The sequence below is a fragment of the Pavona decussata genome, unplaced genomic scaffold (genome assembly GCF_977016875.1).
Source record: "Pavona decussata unplaced genomic scaffold, jaPavDecu1.1 SCAFFOLD_53, whole genome shotgun sequence".
Classification (NCBI taxonomy): Eukaryota; Metazoa; Cnidaria; class Anthozoa; order Scleractinia; family Agariciidae; genus Pavona; species Pavona decussata.
The window spans coordinates 4,988,818-5,011,143 of NW_028145475.1; the positions used below are offsets into that span (position 1 = coordinate 4,988,818).

At 38.5% G+C, this 22,326-nt stretch overlaps 2 protein-coding genes across 2 annotated transcripts; one reads left to right on the forward strand and one right to left on the reverse strand.

The window, feature by feature from the left end:
* LOC146480655 (uncharacterized) lies at positions 1 to 10,659 on the reverse strand. Its single transcript, XM_085109811.1, has 10 exons — positions 10,233 to 10,659; positions 10,047 to 10,117; positions 7,963 to 8,215; positions 7,547 to 7,671; positions 6,247 to 6,372; positions 6,069 to 6,144; positions 5,645 to 5,756; positions 2,804 to 2,912; positions 1,165 to 2,029; positions 1 to 439 (listed from the first exon to the last, which is right to left on the reverse strand). Exons 1-10 carry the CDS (start codon positions 10,468 to 10,470, stop codon positions 144 to 146), a joined length of 2,271 nt encoding a protein of 756 aa, XP_084965937.1. The 5' UTR covers positions 10,471 to 10,659; the 3' UTR covers positions 1 to 143.
* Positions 10,660 to 17,400: 6,741 nt separating this feature from the next.
* On the forward strand, positions 17,401 to 18,766 carry LOC146480656 (histamine N-methyltransferase-like). Its single transcript, XM_085109814.1, has one exon. The coding sequence runs from the start codon at positions 17,432 to 17,434 to the stop codon at positions 18,326 to 18,328; it is 897 nt and encodes a 298-aa protein (XP_084965940.1). The 5' UTR covers positions 17,401 to 17,431; the 3' UTR covers positions 18,329 to 18,766.
* Positions 18,767 to 22,326: the final 3,560 nt, after the last annotated feature.

A 22,326-nucleotide genomic window follows, 5' to 3' on the forward strand; every position in this document is an offset into this window, starting at 1 on the left:
TTTTTGCCATTCAAATCCATGACCACTCACACTGACTTGAGTCCTCACACTCTGTCTTGACCTTTCTCTTGTAAACAACAACACTGTACAACACACCACTGACAAAAGATTTCCTGCAGTATGGCAGTTGTCCTATAAACTTCTCACATGAGAGCACAACATGACTTTTTGTGTTGTTCTACAGTGACGTCGTTCGGCTGTGTAAACCTCTTCTTTGGTTCGTCCGCCCACATCACATCATTGTTTTTGTTGTTTGTATCAGACGTTTGTTTAGTGTGAGTCGTCTCATTTGAAACCTCAAGTGTTGCAGGTGTATTATTTGTGCTGCGCTGCGCTGGTTGGGGCGTGGTTGGTTTGGGAGTGTACTTGGCATTGACTGCTTGGGAAGATAGCTTGACATCTTCTGGTGACACAGCCTTTGAAGCCTTGATATCTTTGGCTGTGGTTTAAAATCAATAACATAAAAATAAATATTGATTTATCTGATACTATTGCTACCAAGCCCATCCCAGGTACAACTTTTAATTATTCATTTGTTTTAGTAATACAAGTCCAAACTTGTGCACCAATAATTTTGGTCTTACTAATGTTTTCATGTTGAACTGGAACAAGAGCACTTAAATGGATGACTAAACCCAGCATGCCTGGTACTTACCATTGGTCGTGTCACTTTCAAGTTAAAACAAATGGTTAAAGTTTCATGGTTGAAATCACCTGTAAAGTGGCCACATGATTTCAAAGTTTAGGTAACCAGAGATCAAAATACAATTTTTCCACCAGAACTAAGAAATGCAACAAAAAATGCAGCATTCAAATTTGACTTTATATCTCAGGTTTGAACATACTTTTGACAAGATAACGTTTCAATAAAGTATTACAAAGTGTGTGAGCTGTGAAGAACCCCTAAAATCTGACAGAAATTAAATGAAATTATATTTAGAGTTTAAGTTTAAGTGCTAAAGTGAGGACATACACGTACATCTTTATAGTTTCCCGAGCTTGCTGTCTTGTGTAGGAAAACCAAATTTCCTTCGCAGGGCAGCAAGCCCGGGGAGCTAAAAGGGTGCATGCCTTCACTTCAGCAATCTTCAAATAATTTCATTTACAACTTTTTAATCATCCTTATTCCTGACTAAGAAGGTAGGCACAAGGACAGTGACGTACCCAACTGATTAAGAGCTGCACCAGTTATTTCCTGTGAATCTCTGGACTTCCTTTTAGAAAATGAATCAGGATATCCTGAAGTGTCAGACGGTGGGGCCTGACTCCTCCCACTTGTGCTTCCAGAAGATCTGGGCACTGGTACTGGTGCACTTGTGCTTCCAGATGATCGTGGCAAAGGTACTGGTGGTGCTGCACGCGCCTTGGTTGATTTAGGTGCTGCGACAGGCTGTTGAGTTGTGTTAGCATTGGAACTAAGCTCCGACAAAGGCTTAGCAGCAGGAGTCCTTTGCACATTTTGTTCACTAACTCCTTGAATGGTGTGACTACTTGTGGTATTTTCTTTTGTTGTTTGTTGTAACAATCTTCGTGGTGGATCTGCTGGTAGCTGACGACGACCAGAAGAAGGTGACCGAGGAGGTGGACATGATGGGGGAGTGATTGTCTCTGACAGTTTAGAAGTTGTTGTTTTTTGTTCCACATGCTCTTTAGTAACAATCCTGCTCTTAAACTGATTTGTTGTCTCAGCATCTTGCACCGCTGCTGCAACCTCTCTTCCTCTAGTTGCAGGTTCTCTAGATTTTACATTATTTGTTTCGTCAGCCACAGTTTTGTTCTCCCTTTCCTGACCTCCTGATACCTGCACTTTGACACCTATCACTTTTGTTTCAGTCTTTTCCTTTATCTCAGAAGTTCTTTCGTATTCCCTTGATTTAGACATTTCAGTCACCTTTGTATTACTAGGTAGTGGCGTTTTTTCCTCTTGATGCGTCCTTCCTGGCAAGGAGGCCTCTTCTTTAACTTTTACACTATTTTCAGGTTCTGTATCCACTTGATTTGGTTCCCCATTTGCTGTTTTCTTGTCCTTCTAAAAAGTAAGAAACACAGAACAATTGTTTGCTACTTATCATCATCATTCAACTCTCTGAGGTTGGGGCGCAAGCAGCAACTGTGCTCCAAACTTCACAGTCCGGCATAACGTTCCCAAGATCTGTCCTGTCTATTTATAGTCAGTGTTTGTTGCACATAAACAGTATTTCCGAGAATGAAAAGAACCTTCAAATTCCTCTCTGTAATGTCCAGCAATTAAATGGAATGTTGAACATTTCTCTGGAAATCTTTCCGAAAAAGACAAATTAACTGAACAAAAACAATTAAAGATACTTGGGAAACATTATTATTGTTATTTTTGAAATACTTAATGTTGTATTAGACCATATGCAAAAATGGCTACCCTTAAAATAATCTTTTGTACATATTCAAAATAGCCTCACTAACATCGCTTGGGATAATAAATTCTTTAGAGTTTTGATCTCAAAAACGAGCTTAGTGAGGCTATTTTGCATACGGACAAAAGAACAATTTTAAGACCACCGTTTTTACATACGATCTATATAAAGGAAAATTCATAGCTTTATACCATCAATAAACTAGGAAAATGTCTACAGCAGCTCTGAAATCTTGCTGGCAATGATCAAAACTGACAGAACTGACATGACATACTGAACACTGGGATTAGTAATAAATGTTTAATGTTGACTACGGGGACAAGGGTAATGCAAAACATTTGGTCCCAAAACAACGTGTCACACCCCCTTGGGCAGATTTGTTGTCCAAATGTATTTAGTCTCAGTAGTATTACCGTGATAAGGAAGGCCAGCTCAGGGTGTTGTCGGAGAATTGCCTCCGCCTTTGCCTCATTCTGAGAAATTGAAATCTTCTCCTTGAGGCTTGACCGTTTCACAGACAGCCTAAAATAATAAAAAAAGAGCAAAGAACAAAGGATGTAACTGTCATGGTTTAAAATTTTTCAAACCAATTTAATTTTATTTTCCTTTGTGCAGTATTCAATATAATAACCCAAGACAAAGGGAAATAAAAATCCAACTGGTTTGAAACTTCTCAAACCAAAACAAATTTTTAACCACAGCATAACCATTAGGACAACAATAATGAATGCACTTCACTGTTGCCCCTCAATTTTGATCATGCTTTGGCAAATATCAGATTGGAGCCAGTTTGAAGAGTAGCGCTTTTGACAGTGTAATCTTGTAACACTTGAATTTGGTCAAAAGATTGAAAATCAACAGGAGAATGAAAAAACCACAAATAAAATTACTTCATTTAGAGGAAATGAACTAACTGAATGTAATTCTGTCAACACAACATTAACAGAAAAAATTCTTTAAATTTTTGCAGTTAACATCAAGGTTGCTTTAATTAAATTGTTTAGATACAGAATTAGTAAGTTAAAACTGTACTGTTTTCTCTTTAAACAAAATAGGCAGTCTCAGACTGCATGTGTCTACTGCAGTACTGGTATAGAAATGTGATATAAAAGAATTGAAGAAAAGGGAAATAAGGCTGAAATGAAAACGAAGAGGGAGGAGTGGAAATAGGATAGAGATAAAAAAAAAAATGGTTGTAAAATGTTGCACAGAATACTGGTTAGAAGAGATTAAGCTGGTATCGTTTACCACAAACATTTTGTATGAAGAGAACTGTAACTTTATTCTAACATAAACAATATATTTTTTACAAGAACTGTCCAAATTCTCGCACGCTGATTGGCTCGTAGCTATTGTCTATAAGAGTACAGACAATAAAAATGACGTCAGATGTAACGCGCGCGCTTTCTCCATGTTATTGTAAAAAACAAATCGACGGCAGTTTTCTATGGTCTATACTCTTATAGACCATAAAATGACACCATAAAATGTCCAAAACTTGACAGTGAAACCACTCGCCTGCAGCTCGTGGTTCCACTTGAGTTTTGAACATTTGTTGTCATTTGTTGACGTCATTTTATGGTCTATAAGAGTATAGACCATAGAAAACTGCCGTCGATTTGTTAAATATAATCTTACAACGTGAACCACAACTTTGTACTAAAAGCAATGCAGCAAAGTTCTAAACATAAAGTACTGAAAGCAAAGTTGTAATCTGAAACGTAGGCATAAAATGCAACAGAAACTATTAATTAATCTATACTGAACTTATGAATGGCAAGTATCATTCTTTAACCCTTTGACTCCTGTCGTGTTTCCATAGTTTTTGCATAAATTAACTTTTTCCAAGAGCGGTTTAAACGGAATAAAATGCGCAGTAGATAAATAAATATCGTTGGCTTCCAAAGCTGACGTAAAATAATATGGTTACCTATTAATCATTTGCCGAAAAACACACTTGAACGCAAAAATATTGCCAAAATTCATGGCATGTTGATGAAGACCTTTGGCATATGAAATTTCAACCTGCTTATGCAAATTGTCCTTGATTACGCATTTGTCGCTTCTCAAACGCATATATGAATTGACAAAGACACAAAAATCAACAAAAAGCTTTCTAAAAAAAACATTTTATTGAAATAAACGATGCATTTGCTATTAGAGGCAAAAAACTTTCAGTTTTTATGCGTGCGTGCAAACACGCACGTAAAATTTGAAGGCACTCCGTGTTTGTTCAAAGCGATCACTCGCAGTAAATTCAGGCACGTTTGCGATGAAAATTACAGAAGTTACAGAATTCTGGTTCAAATCATCACTTAAACTATTTGTAAAAAGCAAATCAACATCGAAAAACATCATTTACCGTATTGTTGCCATTGTCCTGATCCGCAAATACAATCGCTTAGATCTCGGTCAGTCGAGGATTAGCGTCGGCTTTCGATAGTATTCAATTTGGGATTCCTGTGGCATTTACACTCTTACACTCTTTCACTCTTTCACTCAACCCGATGACATAGTGTCTACGCTTCTCTAGAAGCCGTAGACACAACAAGGTTGGTGTTTGCTTGACAAGTTGTAGAAAAGAGTGGGGAGTATTCACTCTCAGATGCAAACATTAGTCCATCAACTGATATTACCTTGAAAGTTTGCAGACCATTAAATTGTGACCATTTAACCCAGTTAGTCCAATACTGACCAGCGAACATCTAGTTTCCCCTTTCAAATTATACACTACTTATGCAAAAAAAATGTACTGGACATGGCAATACAGGTTCATGATCACTAAAAACCAAATTCTCCCAACTAGTTCTATAAAAAAATTTATGAAAACAATGGGGAGAATAATTATTATGCAGGTTGATACTGGGGCTTCAAGGCATGAATGACAGCCATTAAGAAATACCTTACTGCACTCAGAAAAAGGCTGTGTTCACTTTTCAGTTTATGGATTAAATCTTAAAGTGCAATGTTACACTTCAATAATAGCTGTTTTAAGAGCAGTACCTAACTGTAGTACTGACTGTTTTATGTGTGGTCACATGGCGGCTATTGTACTTTTGCGGTCTGTGGATGAAATCTCAAGTGCAACCCCCTAAAAGAAAGCTGCCCCTCTCTCTCTCCCTGGGACATGAAAAGGAGAGACCCTGGGAATGAGGTTGAGCTTCCCTATGGCACAGTTCAGTAATATAATTTTGACTATTGAGATACTCTTGGGAACAAAACTTGGCTAGATCTTTAGTCAAAAAATAACTTACGATCTGGAATTGTTTCTCTTTCTTTTGTTGTTCTTGACTTTAAATTTGTTTGTCTTCATTTTGTTCTTTAGGTCGATGATGAACTGTCTTGTGTCAGGATCCTCACATAAATCTAACAAACAGAGAAATATGAATGAATATATGCAATTAATTTTACCAGAGTCCTCAATTCAAGAAAACATTAAGACGGGGGAGAAAATTATCATTGATAAGTATTTCTTTTAAACATGGATCACCATTAACTGCAAAAAATAGAAAACAGTGGGAGGAGGGGGATCTTCCCCAACTTCTTGGGTGGAGTCACCCCTTCTACTTGGGATGGGTCCAAGTGTCCCCCCTCTAGAAAGGTATTATTTTGAATGACCATTCAACAGTCATTCACATACTAAGAACCAGGCTTCTAGCCAGAAGTCTAATTCCATACCTAATGGAGTTTCCCCATAAGGTGTTTTACTATCCAGCTCAGCTCCATGTTCTACAAGTAACTCAATCGCTTTCTCCTGCAGATGTACAAAAAATTAGGCATTATTAAGAATGAGTTCCTGATCAAAAATTCAAATAAAACTGTAAAATTGCTAAATCCAATGTGAAGGTTTTTATACATTTCCCCAGCAAGCTGCTGCATGAATCGGCTTCCAGCCATCCTTATCCTCAACGTCCACTTCAGCATCATTGTCGAGCAAGAACTCCAGTACTTCCACATAGGCATTAGCTGCAGCAATATGCAACTGAAGAGACAATAACAGCAGACAATAATCACTAACTGGCCCCACTCAAGTAATTAATAAGTACCGGTCTCTCTCTCTATCTCTTAGTCCTTTGAGCCCCCAGTGGGGCATAAGTAGCGGTAGTTCTATCATAAATATATATGGCTAGTCCTGAAACAGCAAGACAAAGTCCACTGAAACAGAGTTCATTTTGAAAGCTATTTTCTGATTCTTCTTTCCCTTCTTCATGCTGTTCTTCTGTTATATACTTCAATGCATTTTTCATAAAACATTCACATGCTGTGCACATCAAGCTTTCTCCATTCAGGCCGGTTATCTACAACTTTTCTCCAGTGATCAATAACACCACCAAATTTGAGAGCACTTTCACAGGTGTCTTTGTATCTCAGTTTACGGGAACAACAGGTTCTGCAAATAAAGACCCACCCCCAAAAGTATCAATAAAATCTGATGGCTGTTTTTTAGTACACAAACCCCTTCTGATGGCCAATATATCAAACGATAATGCCTTTGAAATCTTGAGGACAATCTTTCAGCCAAGGGCATAAACATTAAACATTTAACAGTTTACACTTTCTCTTTATTTTATAACCCTCCATTTAATTTTTGAAATGCACACACTTTAAGGTGAAAAAGATAAAATGCGCAAGCTGACTCATTACTGTGACTAGATTAGAACACTTACCGGTATGTGAGGTTCTTTGTTTATTATTATTATCATTATTATTATCATTATTATTATTATTATTATTATTATTATTATTATTATTATTATTATTATTATTATTATTATTATTATTATTATTATTATTATTTCTAAAAAAACGGGCAAAAATTAATCCTGAAGGTAAAAACTGTCCTAATGTAACACCCCAAAACATGACACTCAATTTCTAAAATTGAAAAAAAGATGTATGTGCTTGGTTAGACTAAATACAGGCATGTTACAGTCATTGTATATAAATATATATGTTGTGGTTTAAATTTTTCAAGCCAGTTTAATTTTTATTTTCCTTTCATTACCATAATCTGAGACAAATGGTTTGAAAATTTTTACACCAAAAAAAATTTTGAACCACAATATATACAAAAGTATATGTAAAAGACCACAAGGATAAGTTCAGGGTTTGTGTCATATTTACAGACAGTCAAATATAATAATATTGAAACTTACAGCTGTTGCACCTTCCATATCTTTGATCTCCAGGTCCCTCCTCTTTTCGATGGCATCTTTTATGTCTTCAAGCATCTGCTTTTCCTTCAGCAGGACTAGTTCATCAACTTTACTTTTGTCAAAGCCTGACAGTGTAAAGACAAAATTAATTTACCATTGCTAAATGTCACAGTAATAGTTAATTGCATTTGATGTATCAAGAAAGAACACACTCCTAATACAGATTGGAGTCAAGATTGTATGGGACAACTTTGATTGAATGAATGGCATCCCCTGCAGATTTTGGAGCAGTGGATGACATCATCACCAACTTGGCAAAGGAGCAAGAGCCTGGGATCAAGGTCACCTGGAGCACTCCCTAATCTTCGATTATAATTACTAGTAATAATTATATTAATAACAAAAACAACCATTACCATGTTTATCCATTTCTTCAAACAAGTAGTTTTTCAAATCTTCATCATCATCTACCAAATCTACGGGCAAATCCCCATCTGCATTGATAGCAACAACACTGGCACCATGCTCCACCAAGTATTCTACCATGGGAGCATTTCCACAAGCTGCAGAAGCATGTAAGGGAGTCCACGACTCTCGGTCTCCTGCGTCAATATTGGCTCCATAGTCTATGAGGAGTTCTGCTATGTCATCACACTCATCAATGCACGCCTTTTGAAAAAATGAAACTTAGCTGATTTAAACCACGCCTTTTGAAACAATGAAATTACAAATATCAAAATTTTGCTTTACAAACTAAGTCTTTTCTGTTTCTTGTTTCTCACAGGAATGGTTAACCTAGCCAAACAAAAATATTGCCCGATCACAGGTTATTTCTGGAAGAGCTGAGATCTTTCCCACACCAATCTCCTTGAAACAAGATTTTTTTGTGCTCATACAGAAAGGCTGGCTAGCACAGCTGCTTGGTTTTGCTAACTCAATAACAAGATCCCATTAAAGGGTCTTCAACATATTCCAAATTTCCCCACTTAACATCTACAGGATGTTTAGGTTAGAGCCGCCTTCCCTGTCCTTAATATCCACTGAGAATTTCACTGATTTTGTCTAGCACCACTTAGTAAATTAAATACATGATGTATTATTTAGTAAGTGACACAGGTATACTCGAAAAAAAAAACCAAGTGCTCCTATCAGGAGTCGAACCTAAGACCTTCCTTGAACGTAGTTTAATACATCATTCCCAGGCTTAAAATATTCCATCACATTTATTCCAAATTAAATAGAGTTTGGAAGACTGATACATGCACATGGAAACAAACTATATTATCTGAAATAATATAAAGAAGTGTTCTATGTGATAGAAGCCTGACAGTACCTCCCACCTGCTTTCTGAAACATTTTTGTATTCAAAATTATGTTCAAGCTAATTATTTAGGACTTGCAGTTGCTGGAAATGCCTTTTCTAGCTATTCACAAACTTGTCCTTACTGCCCCCCATCCCTTCTAAAGGTCCAGTGGACACTAAGCAGGGAATTAGTGACTAGATGTGTTGAAGGCTCCTAACCATGTGACAATTGTTTCCCTTTAACATCCATAGTCCACCTAAATAATCACACCACTTTCATCTCAATACAACTGGGTTACATATAAAATTATATGATTGTTGTCTGTTCAGATAGGAAATAATTTCCTATCTAAACAGACAACAATAAAAATTATTTTTTTTCTCCCTCTAATGGTCTAATCTATTTATAGAGTTCACATAAACATTTAAAACCAACAAAACATGACGAATAACATAAGAAAATGCATGCGAGAAGTATGTAGACTGCCATGAATCATATTATTAACCGTGCATTTATCAAGTGCTACCATCCAATATAAGTGAGGTCAGCTGAACATTTCTCATTCAATTCTGAATTGCGAGCTTATTTGCAGTGATTAATTACATGACAACGATGTGTCAGATTTGCAGCAAAACATGCAAAAAATTAATACCGTGGTATAATATATAAGTTGTTACTTTATCGTCCCAACTTCACGATGCAAAAAAATTACACTGTAATAATAATAATAAAACTAGGATGCAGCCGACCGAAAAAACCCGCAAAATATACAAACGCATATGCATGGTTTTCACTTGATCACGGAAGGGTATCAGAATTGGAGAGAATATTTCGTTGATACCAATTCTGTATAAATCAAAGTTATCACAAAAATATTCAGTTCTAACTTGATTATAACCACACAGTAATTTGTTTCAATAACACGACACTGTGAGAAAAGGCATATAAACGTTAGACAGAGCAGAAAAATCCAATCAAAGTGGTTTAATTAGTTTTCTAGTGAAATTGAATTTTATATAATAACGCGATTTGACTCAATAGTAAAACAAACATCAGGAGCTTTGACAGTCAACCTAAACAAACATGGAGTAGTTTGGAAAATAGTTGTCAAAATATGGCACTCTGTCGAGTCTTGGTTGTACAGTAAACGCATCAGATAGACGCAAAGAAAATCGATGAGTTACATGTAAACTCACTTGATGAAGTGCCGTGAGACCATCATCATTCGCTAAGTTTGGATCAACTCCATAATCGAGCATCCTTTTCACTGGATAAGAAACATCAATAATTAAAACCTCAGTTATGAATTAAAAGCCTCAAGACAAAACTACCATTAGACAAATAAACTCCACGAAACGGAGCCCGAACTTTGTCGCACAAACCCTCTTCAACATCGCCTCGCGAAGCTGCCTCAAGAAGGATTATTCTCGGCTCGAACTTCACGGGTCTTGCCCGCACAGGTTTCTTTTTCGGTGGTGGTGGGTCAAATTCTTTATCCTTGTCCCTTTCCCATCGTTTGAGCTGCTGAGATCGGCGCTTTCTTGCGAGTTCTAAGCGGTCTTGTACTGACAATTTCTCGACCTTCGGAATTTCAGCCACAAGTTCCAAGTGATCCGCCATGTTTGAGAGCGTGTAAGACTAGCGAACGACCTTCAAACAGCGGATTTGCTACAGTTTCCTAACGTAACATTTTACCCGTTAGCCTGATGAGTTTAGGACGAATCCGACTACGAAATGCCGCGACCTAAACACAGTGATGTCTGGAAAGATTATGCAAATTTTGTATTTAGTTTAAAGGCGAGCCTAGTATAGTACAATGAATTACCGCTTCCCATATAAGGAGTGGACAAAGGCGAGTCCCATTTACGTTTTACAACTTCCGGTTCATCAGCTCCTGATCTTTGCAATAATTTATTACACGAAAACAGCCCTTCCTTTATTTCCACTAAAGCCTCTTTGTTGTATAGAAAACTAACGTAATAAAATTGTGATTTGGCTTGTCGAAGACACTCTTTTTCATTTCTGTGATTTAAATTAAAAGATCAAACATTTTTGGTAAAAAAATGCACCAATGTAAATAGAAAAAAAACGATAAAAAAGGAACGTGCACGCCTTGATTCTTTAATTCATTCGAAAAATGCACCTTTTTTGGACTAAATTGATATATTGCTTTTTTTATTAAATATCCTCGATTTAGCTTAAATTGACATTTTACATTAACCCTGAGAATCGGCCGCAGAAATTTTCAATACCTAACGGAAAACAATATTGATTCCTTTATCACAAGGAAACAGCTGCGTATGAAAACGGAATTTGCACGGCAGGACGGACAGCAGGTTTTACCGGAAGTCGTCATAAATGTGCCGCGTGACCAGTGGTGCGTGACAGGAACTTGCGACACTTGACAATATTGAAGCACTGACATGCATTAAGTCAAACTCAAAGAAATCATTAACAAACTTTTCCACAGCGAAGAGGACAGAATCGCCATGACTTTGGAGGTATATCACCGACAGATCCCGGTAACTACCGCGCGATCAGACTCCAACAATGAGTGCTAGCTGAGTTGACACAAAGAGCAATAAAAAAGACAATACGCTTTTGTTTTGGGATCGTTCTTAATCTTAACGGTGTCGTGTGGCGGAGCCACCGGCTTTTTGGATTCATTTTCTAGAGAGAGTTCATTTCCTACAAGAGGCTTTGAAAGGATTGGCCAGGATTATACCAAATCTACGAAATAGCGAGCGTCGGGCGAAAGCGCAGCTAGCGCTTTTGTTTCACCCATCAACATTGAAACAGTTGAAAGAACAAGTTGCCTCCCTTCAGTTACATGTATATCCACGCGCTAGAATCCTGTGGGTGGAGGAGTACTTATTTGTTGTTGTTGTTGTTGTTGTTTGTTCGTTGGTTGGTCTTGCTTTTTTTGTTTTTGTTTTGTTTTGTTCTGTTTATTCCAATAGCCGGCAAGGCAATGATTTGCTCAGTTTTCATAAGGTACGCGTTCAACCATTCAATAAACACTTTTACCCGGCCTATGGATGAGGACAGAATGTTTTGTTTTGTTTGGACAACATGAACAACATCATTGTAATTGAAGAGACAACTCGTGAATGCAAAAGAAACCTTGCTGTCCCTCTGTTCAAGGGGTTTCGATGTTAAGGATGTGGATAACAATATACCCGAACGCACGCAAAAGGGCAGAACATATAAAGAAGAGAACGATAATGACGACGACGAGGAACAACTTATCGACATCAGAACACGTGCCAGTCCAACGTTTGTATATCGGCATCGCGCAATCAACAGCAACAACGTTAACAAAACAGAACAAGGACAAACTAACAACTCCGTTTTGTCACAAATGCCGTATTCGATAGGCATGCCTTTTTTCTCAACATTTCCATGGATGATGCGGTGCAATCTCTTTTTTTCAGTAAAACGAAAGGTATGCCGGCGCATAGAATTCCTTTTCTGAGTTTTGCTTTTCGACAACAGGAATTATTTAAACAAACATTTTATTTTTCTCTTTTGCCCATGAGTGGGAACACAGATTGTGTTTTAATAGATTCCCTGATCTCTTGCCTACAGTGATAAATAAATGAATGATGAGCACAGACTTAGTTTGTTCTTTCTAATACAGTGTGAAGAAAAAGAACAGTGCTAAACAAAGTGAATGATACTCATTCCCTGTATGTTTTGGTAAGGAATAGTTGGTTTTACCAACTGCGCTGATAACCTGGTAATTTGGCCACCGAGAACTGACAGAGAACAGAGAATGAGGACACTGATATTTTGCTCTTTTACACTGTAAAGGAAAACCAATGCAAAAGGGAAAAAAGAAATAGAAACTGAGTCTTTTTAGGTAAACTTTCGATACGGGGAAGGCCGCTCTTGTCTTGTTGATCGTGATTACCTATTGCTAAACAAAGTATATTTTCTGGAAGTTATTCAGTACTTCTATGATCACCTCACGCCTCATTTACCTCTATTACAATTATGTTATTTACAACTACAACTTACAAACAAAACAGGCGAACAGAAAAAGTTTTTGCAATGAAATATTTTCATTTTCCACTGACGCTTGGTAAAAATTTTAAGACCTTTTTCGGGTGTTCCCTTTCAGATTCAATGCGCCGCGACGATGTAACCAAACAGTTATATCAAAACAAACTGGACAACAAACAAGAAGTTTGTACAAACAGTTGACAACTTGACACTTGGATGATCGAAAACGCTACTGAAGTATGGACAGGGGAATGGCTTCCCACACAGTCGCTCATGATCACCTAAAAACGACTGCTTTAGGAGACTAACAGAAGAATGGAACACGATTGAAATCTATGTTGAAAAACAAAATTCGAGGGCCAGCTCGATTAGAAAGGCTAGAAAGACATGTTGACCCAAACAACGTTCAATAACTGAACAACAACAAATGACAACAAAAACAATTTATTATAGGAGAAGACTTATTACTTATTAAAAAAACTGAAGTTTTTCTTTCTGCCAGACATGTTGGAAGTAGGATTTACTATTTGAAGTAAATATTCGGTATCTTCACGCGAGTAAGGGACCGATCGTTTATTACGTCCTACCCCCCTAAAAAATCTTTCAAACAAAAGTTTTACCCCCCAACTGCAATGACAGTTTGAAACTTTTACCCCCCCCCCCCCCCCCCCCTCATGGTTGACCTGGTCGTTGAATTGCTGAGAAGGTCCTGGGCACAACGCTTGGTTACATGCGGAAATCGCTAGCTCTCTGACTCTGAACTGGCAAGAGAAACAATCAGAAGTTAGGCGAAATTCAAGTAAGGGAACGTACCTTAGATCATCTCTTTAATGTCTTGATAATAACGATGTTTTGTTATTGCTGGCGTCTCTTATTCAGTCAGAACACAGAATTTCAAAGCAGCTCGGGGTTTGAGAGCAGTACAAGAGCATTTGATGTATGGATGAGGATATATAGATTTTGAAGAAGCCTACCATCTCTATTCATCTTTAAGTCAATTTTTTTGCCCAGATAAACAAGCCTTCAGAGATAAACTTCTTGTTGAAATACACGGTTGGCCTGTCTATGTCATTACTCAACTTATTACGTGCAAGATCTTTGTCGCTCTGAAGAATAGTAGCGATATGGAGAAGTTTCTAGTCGATTTTACCAACTCTATGATTGATAACAAGAATAATTGCCAAATACATTTAGTTGGTACCTTTTGTATGTCTTAAAATTTTAACCCCTCACTTTTCGTACAAGGTAAAAGATTACCCCCCCCCCCCCAAAAAAAAATAGAGCTCGTTTAAAAAAATTACCCCCCTCAAAAACCACCGCTCCCCCCCCCCCCCCCCCCAAGGACGTAATAAACGATCGGTCCCTAAGGGTTTCAGAAGAACAAAGTAGGCTGACTGACAAAAAGGCGAGTTGTCCTTGGTAAAAAAACAAAAAACGTCAAAAGTGTGTTTCAGAACCAGCGGAGCATTTATTATTATTTTCTAGTTTATAGTAGTGGTGAATTTTTATTATATTTTTAAGAAAAAGAAGCAATTTTATTTTCAGTATGGTTTTAATTGAATATTGACCGCTGGTCTAGAGAGACGCGGGCTCTTGGAAAAGCGTCCTTCCGCCGAACTTCCGCCTTCATGAGTTGCTGCAACGCACGAGAAACTATGCGGCTTTATTTGGACGGCAATATCGCCCAATTTGACTCCCTAGCTGAATCAAAGGGGTTTAAGCTGACTCACTACGTTGATGGTCTTACCGGTACAATCTTTGATCGAATCAAAGACTGGCAAAACCTACTTCAAGGTCGTCTGAAGGCCGATGGAAAAAGCCTAATAGAAAAAGCCCGGCATATTGTCGAAGATGTACACTTGACGACAGAATATGAATGGGATGGATACCATTGTTTTATCGGTATCCGAAACAACCATGCTGTACTGTATTTCATACCAATAGAGTCGCATGAGACACACTACAATACAAGTGGCTGGCATCAGTACAGCTCCTCCTTCGAAGTCGATGTTATGCGAATTCATTTGGCCTATTCGGAGGACGATTCCACTCGATATGCTGTTTACATCAATACGCTGACGAGGCAGTTTGAAAATGTTCGTTTGTTCCTCTGCTGTAATATTTTGACTAGCTTCAAAGCGTTGGAAGTTTTGGCGTACGTAACCGCCCTCCAGCTAGGTAACTATCGAGAGTTAAGGCTGGTTTCCATATGATCGCAGATCGCAGATCGCAATATGGTCTGCGATCGTCTGCGATCATATGGAAACTACTTCTGCGATCGTCTGCGATCCTGCGATCGTGATCGCAGAAGATAGAACCATGTTCTATCTAAAGGCTGGTTTCCATATGATCGCGGATCGCAGATCGCAGATCGCAGATCGCAAACAATCGCAATTGATCGCAGACGATCGCAGGAGATAGAACATGGTTCTATCTTCTGCGATCGTCTGCGATCACGATCGCAGGATCGCAGACGATCGCAGAAGTAGTTTCCATATGATCGCAGACGATCGCAGACCTTATTGCGATCTGCGATCTGCGATCTGCGATCCGCGATCATATGGAAACCAGCCTTTAGATAGAACATGGTTCTATCTTCTGCGATCGTCTGCGATCAATTGCGATTGTTTGCGATCTGCGATCTGCGATCTGCGATCCGCGATCATATGGAAACCAGCCTTTAGAATCAGACTGCTTGGAGTTCACAAAAGCAGCTGCCAAATTGGCCGCCCAGCAGTTCGTCACAGAAAGAGAGTTAGCTAAGTCCAAAGTCAAGCTCGAAGTGCAGGTTACAATGGATCTAGATGACCTCACCATCACCAATTTTAAGAGTGAAGCTCTGTCTCGACGCAACCTGGCATCAAGGCTTCCAGTCTTGGTTTCTTTGGTTTCGACGCAGTCTCCCCTGATTCAGGCGTTTCTTGTCTCACTGCTTGTTATGACATTCTACCATTTCTTCATCCGTTACACGATGTAAAACGAGGGGAAAAGTAACGGAGATTTTGACCTTTTCTGGTGAAAATAGTTCAACAGTAATCCCCGAACACTGCCGGCAGAGAGAAAGAAATCAACTGACTTCTTGCAAGGAACAACTCACGATCTGTTCGAGTGCATTTTGGAGACGAAAAGGCGTGAACTTGAAAAAAGCTAGCCTAACTTTTTTCAAGTTGCAATCCATTACTATCCAGACCATCCATGGCCAGACACAGTCATCGACATTTTTAGTACAGTGGGTGGTAATTTATAACGAAGCTGGACGTTCTAGGTTTCTGTCTTAGCCCGAAGAAAAGTTTAAAATAATCATCTATGGCATAGAGAATGAAACACGAGTGTTTTACTGACATCACTCGAAATATTATAATGTTTTAACTTGTATTTAAAGTTGGTCTTGTACACGATGTGTACGCTTGATCTTTGAAACTCTCCTTTTCAGTAACTTGAATTTCTCAGTGAAGAGAATATTCAATTAGTTAGCTAGTTAAAAATTCAAACAAACTCAGCATATCTTTCGCTTCCTCAGAAGAACATTAACGGCATGCCGAGTCAGTTTGCCTTTTGTTCTTCCACTTACATGGTCAGCATTTTCTGATGTCTCACAAATTTTAAACCTAGTTTCCTTTCAAAGGGACTTTCCTTATACTCGGTTCGATTCCTGCACTCGTTGCGAGTTGGTTGTTGGGTCTCGTCTTTGATTTATTTTTATTTACAAGTTTAACAGTGTACCTTAGTCATGGTACTTCTTTCGTTTTAGCGCAGCTGTGCGTAACTTTTTATTAAGAAACCTCTTGTAAAACAAAGAGCTGTTGTACCGGCGCATATAAACAAAATAACTCGAGTTATGATTTGAAGTGAGAATAAACTTGTGGTGGTGAAACGTTTGGCTGTTCTCTGCTGTCAAAGAGTTCAAGTTTTCGTGTACCTCAGAAGTTGTGACGGGCTTCGTTACCGCGCAAGTGAGTCGCTCTTGAAAGAGCGAAATGGTCAAAGCCCATTTATCCAACCCTGTTGAAAATCAGAATGATATCACCATCCTCTCCACTCCCCTCCCCCCTTGCTCTCGGAATTTTAAGGGGTGCACACACCTACGAATTCTCAAAATTTCCCATCTTAGGCTGAAAAGCATAAAAAAGTGTATCTTTAGACCAAATGAATGAAGGGGTTAATTTCGAAAGAAACTGTAGTGCTACCTTGGTGGGGAGTAGAAACAAATGTTTGGTTTATCAACAGAGTTGATAACTAAAGGTAAATTGGCCACTGTAAAAAGATTCAAGTGTTGATGTTACGACCATTAGTCCCTCGTCAGGAGCTAATTCGGTTAGCCTGCATGACAGTTGCTGAAGGAGGAGGGAGAGGGGGGCGAGTGATGAGCACCGAGCGCTTGAGGGACACGGCTCCCCTTCCAGTGCCCCTACTCCTCCCCTTCCAGTCGAGCGAGGAAGAGAGAGGACCCTGGGAACGAGGTTGCAAGGGCGTTGCAGATCACATGATCGAGGGTACAATAATAATTGCGTAACCGATTTTTAATTTCGATCACTGGATGTTGCAGCTCTTTGGCAAGTGTGGGAAAGATAGAACCATGTCGTCGTTTGTTTCCATGGGAGAGTATTATCAGAAAAGTTTTGATGCATTTAAGAGAAAAACCGGCCAATTCTTCAAAAATGTTCAGATCATGCGAGATCACATGCCCTCGATGATTCAAAAGATGTTTCATCTGAAACAAGAGCGCGCCTATTTCAATATCTTGAGCGTTGGAAGTGGAATAGGCGACGTGGATCTGGAAATTTTGAAAATAGTCAAAGATGAGCTACACAAAAGCCAAGGCTGTCATAAAATGAAGATATTCAACCGAGCTATCGATCTTAATAAATATCCTTGCGACCTTTACAAGGCTGCCATCAAAAACCTCAATGATGAACAAACAGTCTTTGATGTTCGGCAGCAGAACTTTGAAGAGTATATAAAACAATTCACCACGGAACAGGCGAAGTTCGATATTATTCATTTCATACACAGTATTTACTACGTAGATATTGAAGCGGCTTTGAACCACTGCATTGAAAACGAACTAAATGACGAAGGACTCTTGGTTTTCATAGTGGCAAGACCGCCGGATCTTATTTGTTCGGTTCGCGAGAAGCAACGCTTTCCAGATTGGCATGGAAATCCAGATGAGAAAAATCCAGAAAGCTACAGTGAAACTGTGGGGAAAATATTCGAGATTGCCGAGAAGCATGGCTGGAAGCATGAAGTCTACACGGTTAATTATTCTATCGACGTTACTGAGATCTTTGATCCGCAATCAACCGAAGGCAATCTGCTGCTCGATTTCATTACTCACACGGAGAATTTTCGCGGCAGAGCAGATAAAAAACTCATGCAAGAAACGCTCGTGCTGATTGAAGATCTCTCAACTCTGAAAGATGGGAAGTGTCTTGGAGAAATTAAGGATTCGGTTGTTTTCATCTACAAGTAATCAAATACATAATCAAATTCTTACTAACGTCATGTATGAGTGAGGTGATTCACTGGCTATGTCTAGGAAGGACAATAATGAGATAGTATTTCCACAGAATGAACTGTCACAGGCACAATAATGAGAAATAAGACTTATCTGAGACTTAATTTAGCCTGAATTAACTTTTCCTAAGTCCTTATTCAGCAGTCAAAGACCCAGACCAATTCGGTAGATCAGTCACTGCAGTTATGTATAGCTCCAACAAACTGAGTCAATCACAGCAGAGAGTCACTGATATGTACTAAAAAAGGACAAACATGGTATAAATATATTTAAGAATTCGGGGAAATACCCACGTTTTGTAGTCAAGCTAGTCCAGCAGATCGTATTGCATACAGTCTCTGAGAACCGGAACAAAATTTTACAGCAAAAATACATTTGAATGGGTTAACGGTGGCAGCCTCAATTCCGTCCAAATGTTACGAGATATATATTTCGCGTTTGGCAAGCGCGTTTCAATTAGATAGCTTTGCATTTTTAACAGAATACATAATCAGGTAGTAACCATAGCTTGTATGTTTTGAAAGGAACATTTGATCGACTTGTATGTAACCACAAGAAGTGAACATTCTCGGTCGCATTTACAAATGTAGTGATTTACCGTTCGATCTGTACGATATATTACTCGTTCTTCGCTTTTGCTGCTTCATATTTAGCTGTTTATCTTATGTAATTTTCGCTTTTAATCGTTCGCTTTCATATTACAAACCAGTATAGCGTTTTCAAACAAAAGCTCTGATTTTAATTTATTCTAATTGGACATAGTTGAAAATGACCCCAGTGCCTCAAATCGATTGCGATTAGATGAAATCAAAGAGAAATTGGAACTATTATATGAAGAAAAGTAAAACGAATCATTGTACGTGCAAGAGCACGCTGGCATGAGTATGGTGAAAGAAGTACAAAATATATTTTTTTTAAATTTAGAAAAGAGAAATCATGCCAAAAAACACATCCGAAAATTGTTAATAAGTGGCTCTCTAACTACTGACCCACATCAGATACTCTCCGAACAAAAGCGCTTCTATCAAAATTTATACAAAACTGATGATTCTGTAGAAACATCAGATGTGACAGAGGATTTCTAAATAGTTTAAACATTCCTCAGCTATCGAAAGAACAAAAGCAATCATGTGAAGGAAGCATCACTATCGAGGAATGTAGAACAGTTCTAGCAACGTTCCAGAACAACAAATCACCAGGAAACGATGGTCTACCTATCGAATTTAACAAAATCTGCTGGGATCTTTTTTGTGAGCCTTTCGTTGACTGCGTTAATGAATCATTTGAGAAAGAAGAAATGTCCAACTCCCATTGGCAAGCGGTAATCACTTTAATAGAAAAGAAAGGAAAAGACCGCACGCTAACAGAAAATTGGAGGCCTGTATCTCTTGTCACTGATGTAGATGCTAAGATAATATCAAAAGTAATTGCCACTAGAATTAAAGATGTATTACCCTTTATAATCCACCATAACCAGACTGGTTATGTTAAAGAGCGCTATATTGGTGAAACGATAAGATCGATTTTTGATATCATGGATTTAACAGACAAAGAAAAGTGCCTGGTCTGCTGATATTTCTTGATTTTGGAAAAGCGTTTGATTCTTTAGAATGAAACTTCTTGTTTAACTGTCTAAATGTCTTTAACTTTGGTCCCAATTTTAAGCGTTGGATTAAAACCTTTAACAAAAATATCACGAAAAGTTGTGTAATAAATAATGGATTGTGTTCGGACTTTTTTGACCTCACACGTGGTGTCAGGCAAGATGATCCTCTTTCTCCGTTTCTCAGTTTCCTTTTGGCTGTTGAAACGTTAGCGATTGCCATTAGAGCAAGTGTGGAAATAAGAGGAATCGTAATCAATCAAGAAGAAACCAAACTTCTTCTTCTAATTTTCTGATGTCTCACAAATTTTAAACCTAGTTTCCTTTCAAAAGGACTTTCCTTGTACTCGGTTCGACACTCGTTGCGAGTTGGTTGTTGGGTCTCGTCCTCGGTACGATAAGTTTTTCTCCAGTACGAAGTTGTTTATTTATTTTATTTATTTCCATTTATAAGTTTAACAGTGTACCTTAGTCACAGTAGTTCTTTCGTTTTAGCACATGCTGTGTGCAACTTTTTATTAACAAACCCCTTGTCAAACAAAGAGCTGTTGTACCGGCGTACATAAGCTACTACTCGAGTTATGTTTTGAAGTGAGAATAAACTTGTGCTGGTGAAATGTTCGGTTGTTCTCTGCTGTCGACGAGTTCCAGTTTTCGTGTACCTCAGAAGTTGTGACGAGCCTCGTTACTGTGCAAGTGAGTCGCTCTTGAAATATGCTTTAACTCCTCGGTTGGTGAAAGTCGCCGAGTTCCGTAAAATTTCCGTTTAATTTCTTGGATGAGGAACGTGTTCTCTGTTTACGGTGGCCAGATTACCTTATCAACTCTTTTGATAAAATTGCCCAAAAATAGGAAAAACTACAAACGTAAAAACGGTCCTCTCTTGGAAGCCGTCTATTTTTTGCCGAAGATGTTAGGAAGAAGTCAACTTATGGCCATCATGGATCGAATGTGGGACATCACATCTTTTAACTTAAGAAATAGAGGGAGTAACTTGCATCTTTCCCTTACCAAATATTTCAAGAGCAGTTCTAGTCATTGCTAGTGAGGTGGTGCTGTGGAGTGTGGAACAGTTTGCCAGAACATCGGACTGACTGACAAGTAACTTCTGAGATTTCACACGGTCATCCCTCGTAAAGCAGGGAGTCTTCTTTTAATCACTCAGTTTTCCTTGGTCAGGTTCTTGCAGTTATTCTTTGCTTTGTTATTATCGTGGTTTGCCTTCTCTTCGGATTGGTAAGATGGTGGCGTGGGTTTTGCTTAGCAATGGTAGAGCAAGGCCGTAGCTAAATCAATCTCGATCAAGTGTAAAATCGGACAGGTATTTTTAGAGCTTACAGCAATATTTCCGAGGTTTTGTTGAGTTGGTACAGATATCTCGGCCTTAGTACAATAAAGAGGTATCGCTAACTAACTGAATTAGTCTATTTCGTGTGTAAAAGTTGTCTTCAGTTGGATTTTTGGTTCAAAGAAACATTTTTCAATCCATTGTAAATTTTCGAGTTAGTCTAGTACCGAACAAAATATATAACTCAGACGGAGCGTAAGGTTCCATCACTTACGCAACTTTTGTTTCATATGATAAATGACCTCAGGGTTAGGAATGTAATCCGTCCCACGATGAATGAGCAGCATCCATAGGACACCTTAATCATTCCTTGTTCATTGTGGAACGGTTCCACAATTTAAGGCGCCTAAGAGCTGATAACGAACGTTCACAACTGATACTTCCCATGAGTGGAGTCAGAAGAATGGCGAGGCTCTTGTGAATGGCTGGAAATGTCTGAGGGTCAGAGGCAGACAAAGCTGAATTTGCATTTGCAGGCCTTTCTTCAAACGGCATGTTTTCATAATTTCTTGGGTCATTAGCGCGCGCTTAGCGTGTGGGCATTGAAAACATAGTCTTTTTTCCTATATGCTGAGCCTAGTCAATTACTTAATGGTTATTTCCTCCTAAACGAGCATGGTGACCTTCTTTTTTATCTCGCTATTTTAACTTACCTATTATCCTCTTTATGTTTAAAAGTTTTTAGAAAAATTTGACGGCAGAAAGATGAGTTATTGCAAGAAATTCGAGCTTGCCCACCACTCGCGTGCATAAAATAGTGACACCAATAGTGACACCGAGGACTCGCACGCAACCGCAAGAAACGTTTTGGGTCGATAATGCTTCATATTTTGCTTCCCCGCCAAGAAATTCACCTTTAGTTGCCAATTATGCTTCATATATTCTATCCTGATAACGTTTTTCTAAGCATGGTAAGTTGTGCATGCCAATAACTGATCAAATAAACTCATTTTGGGAAGCGATTATATGGGGTAAATTGAATGAATCGTAGCTCCTTCGCGG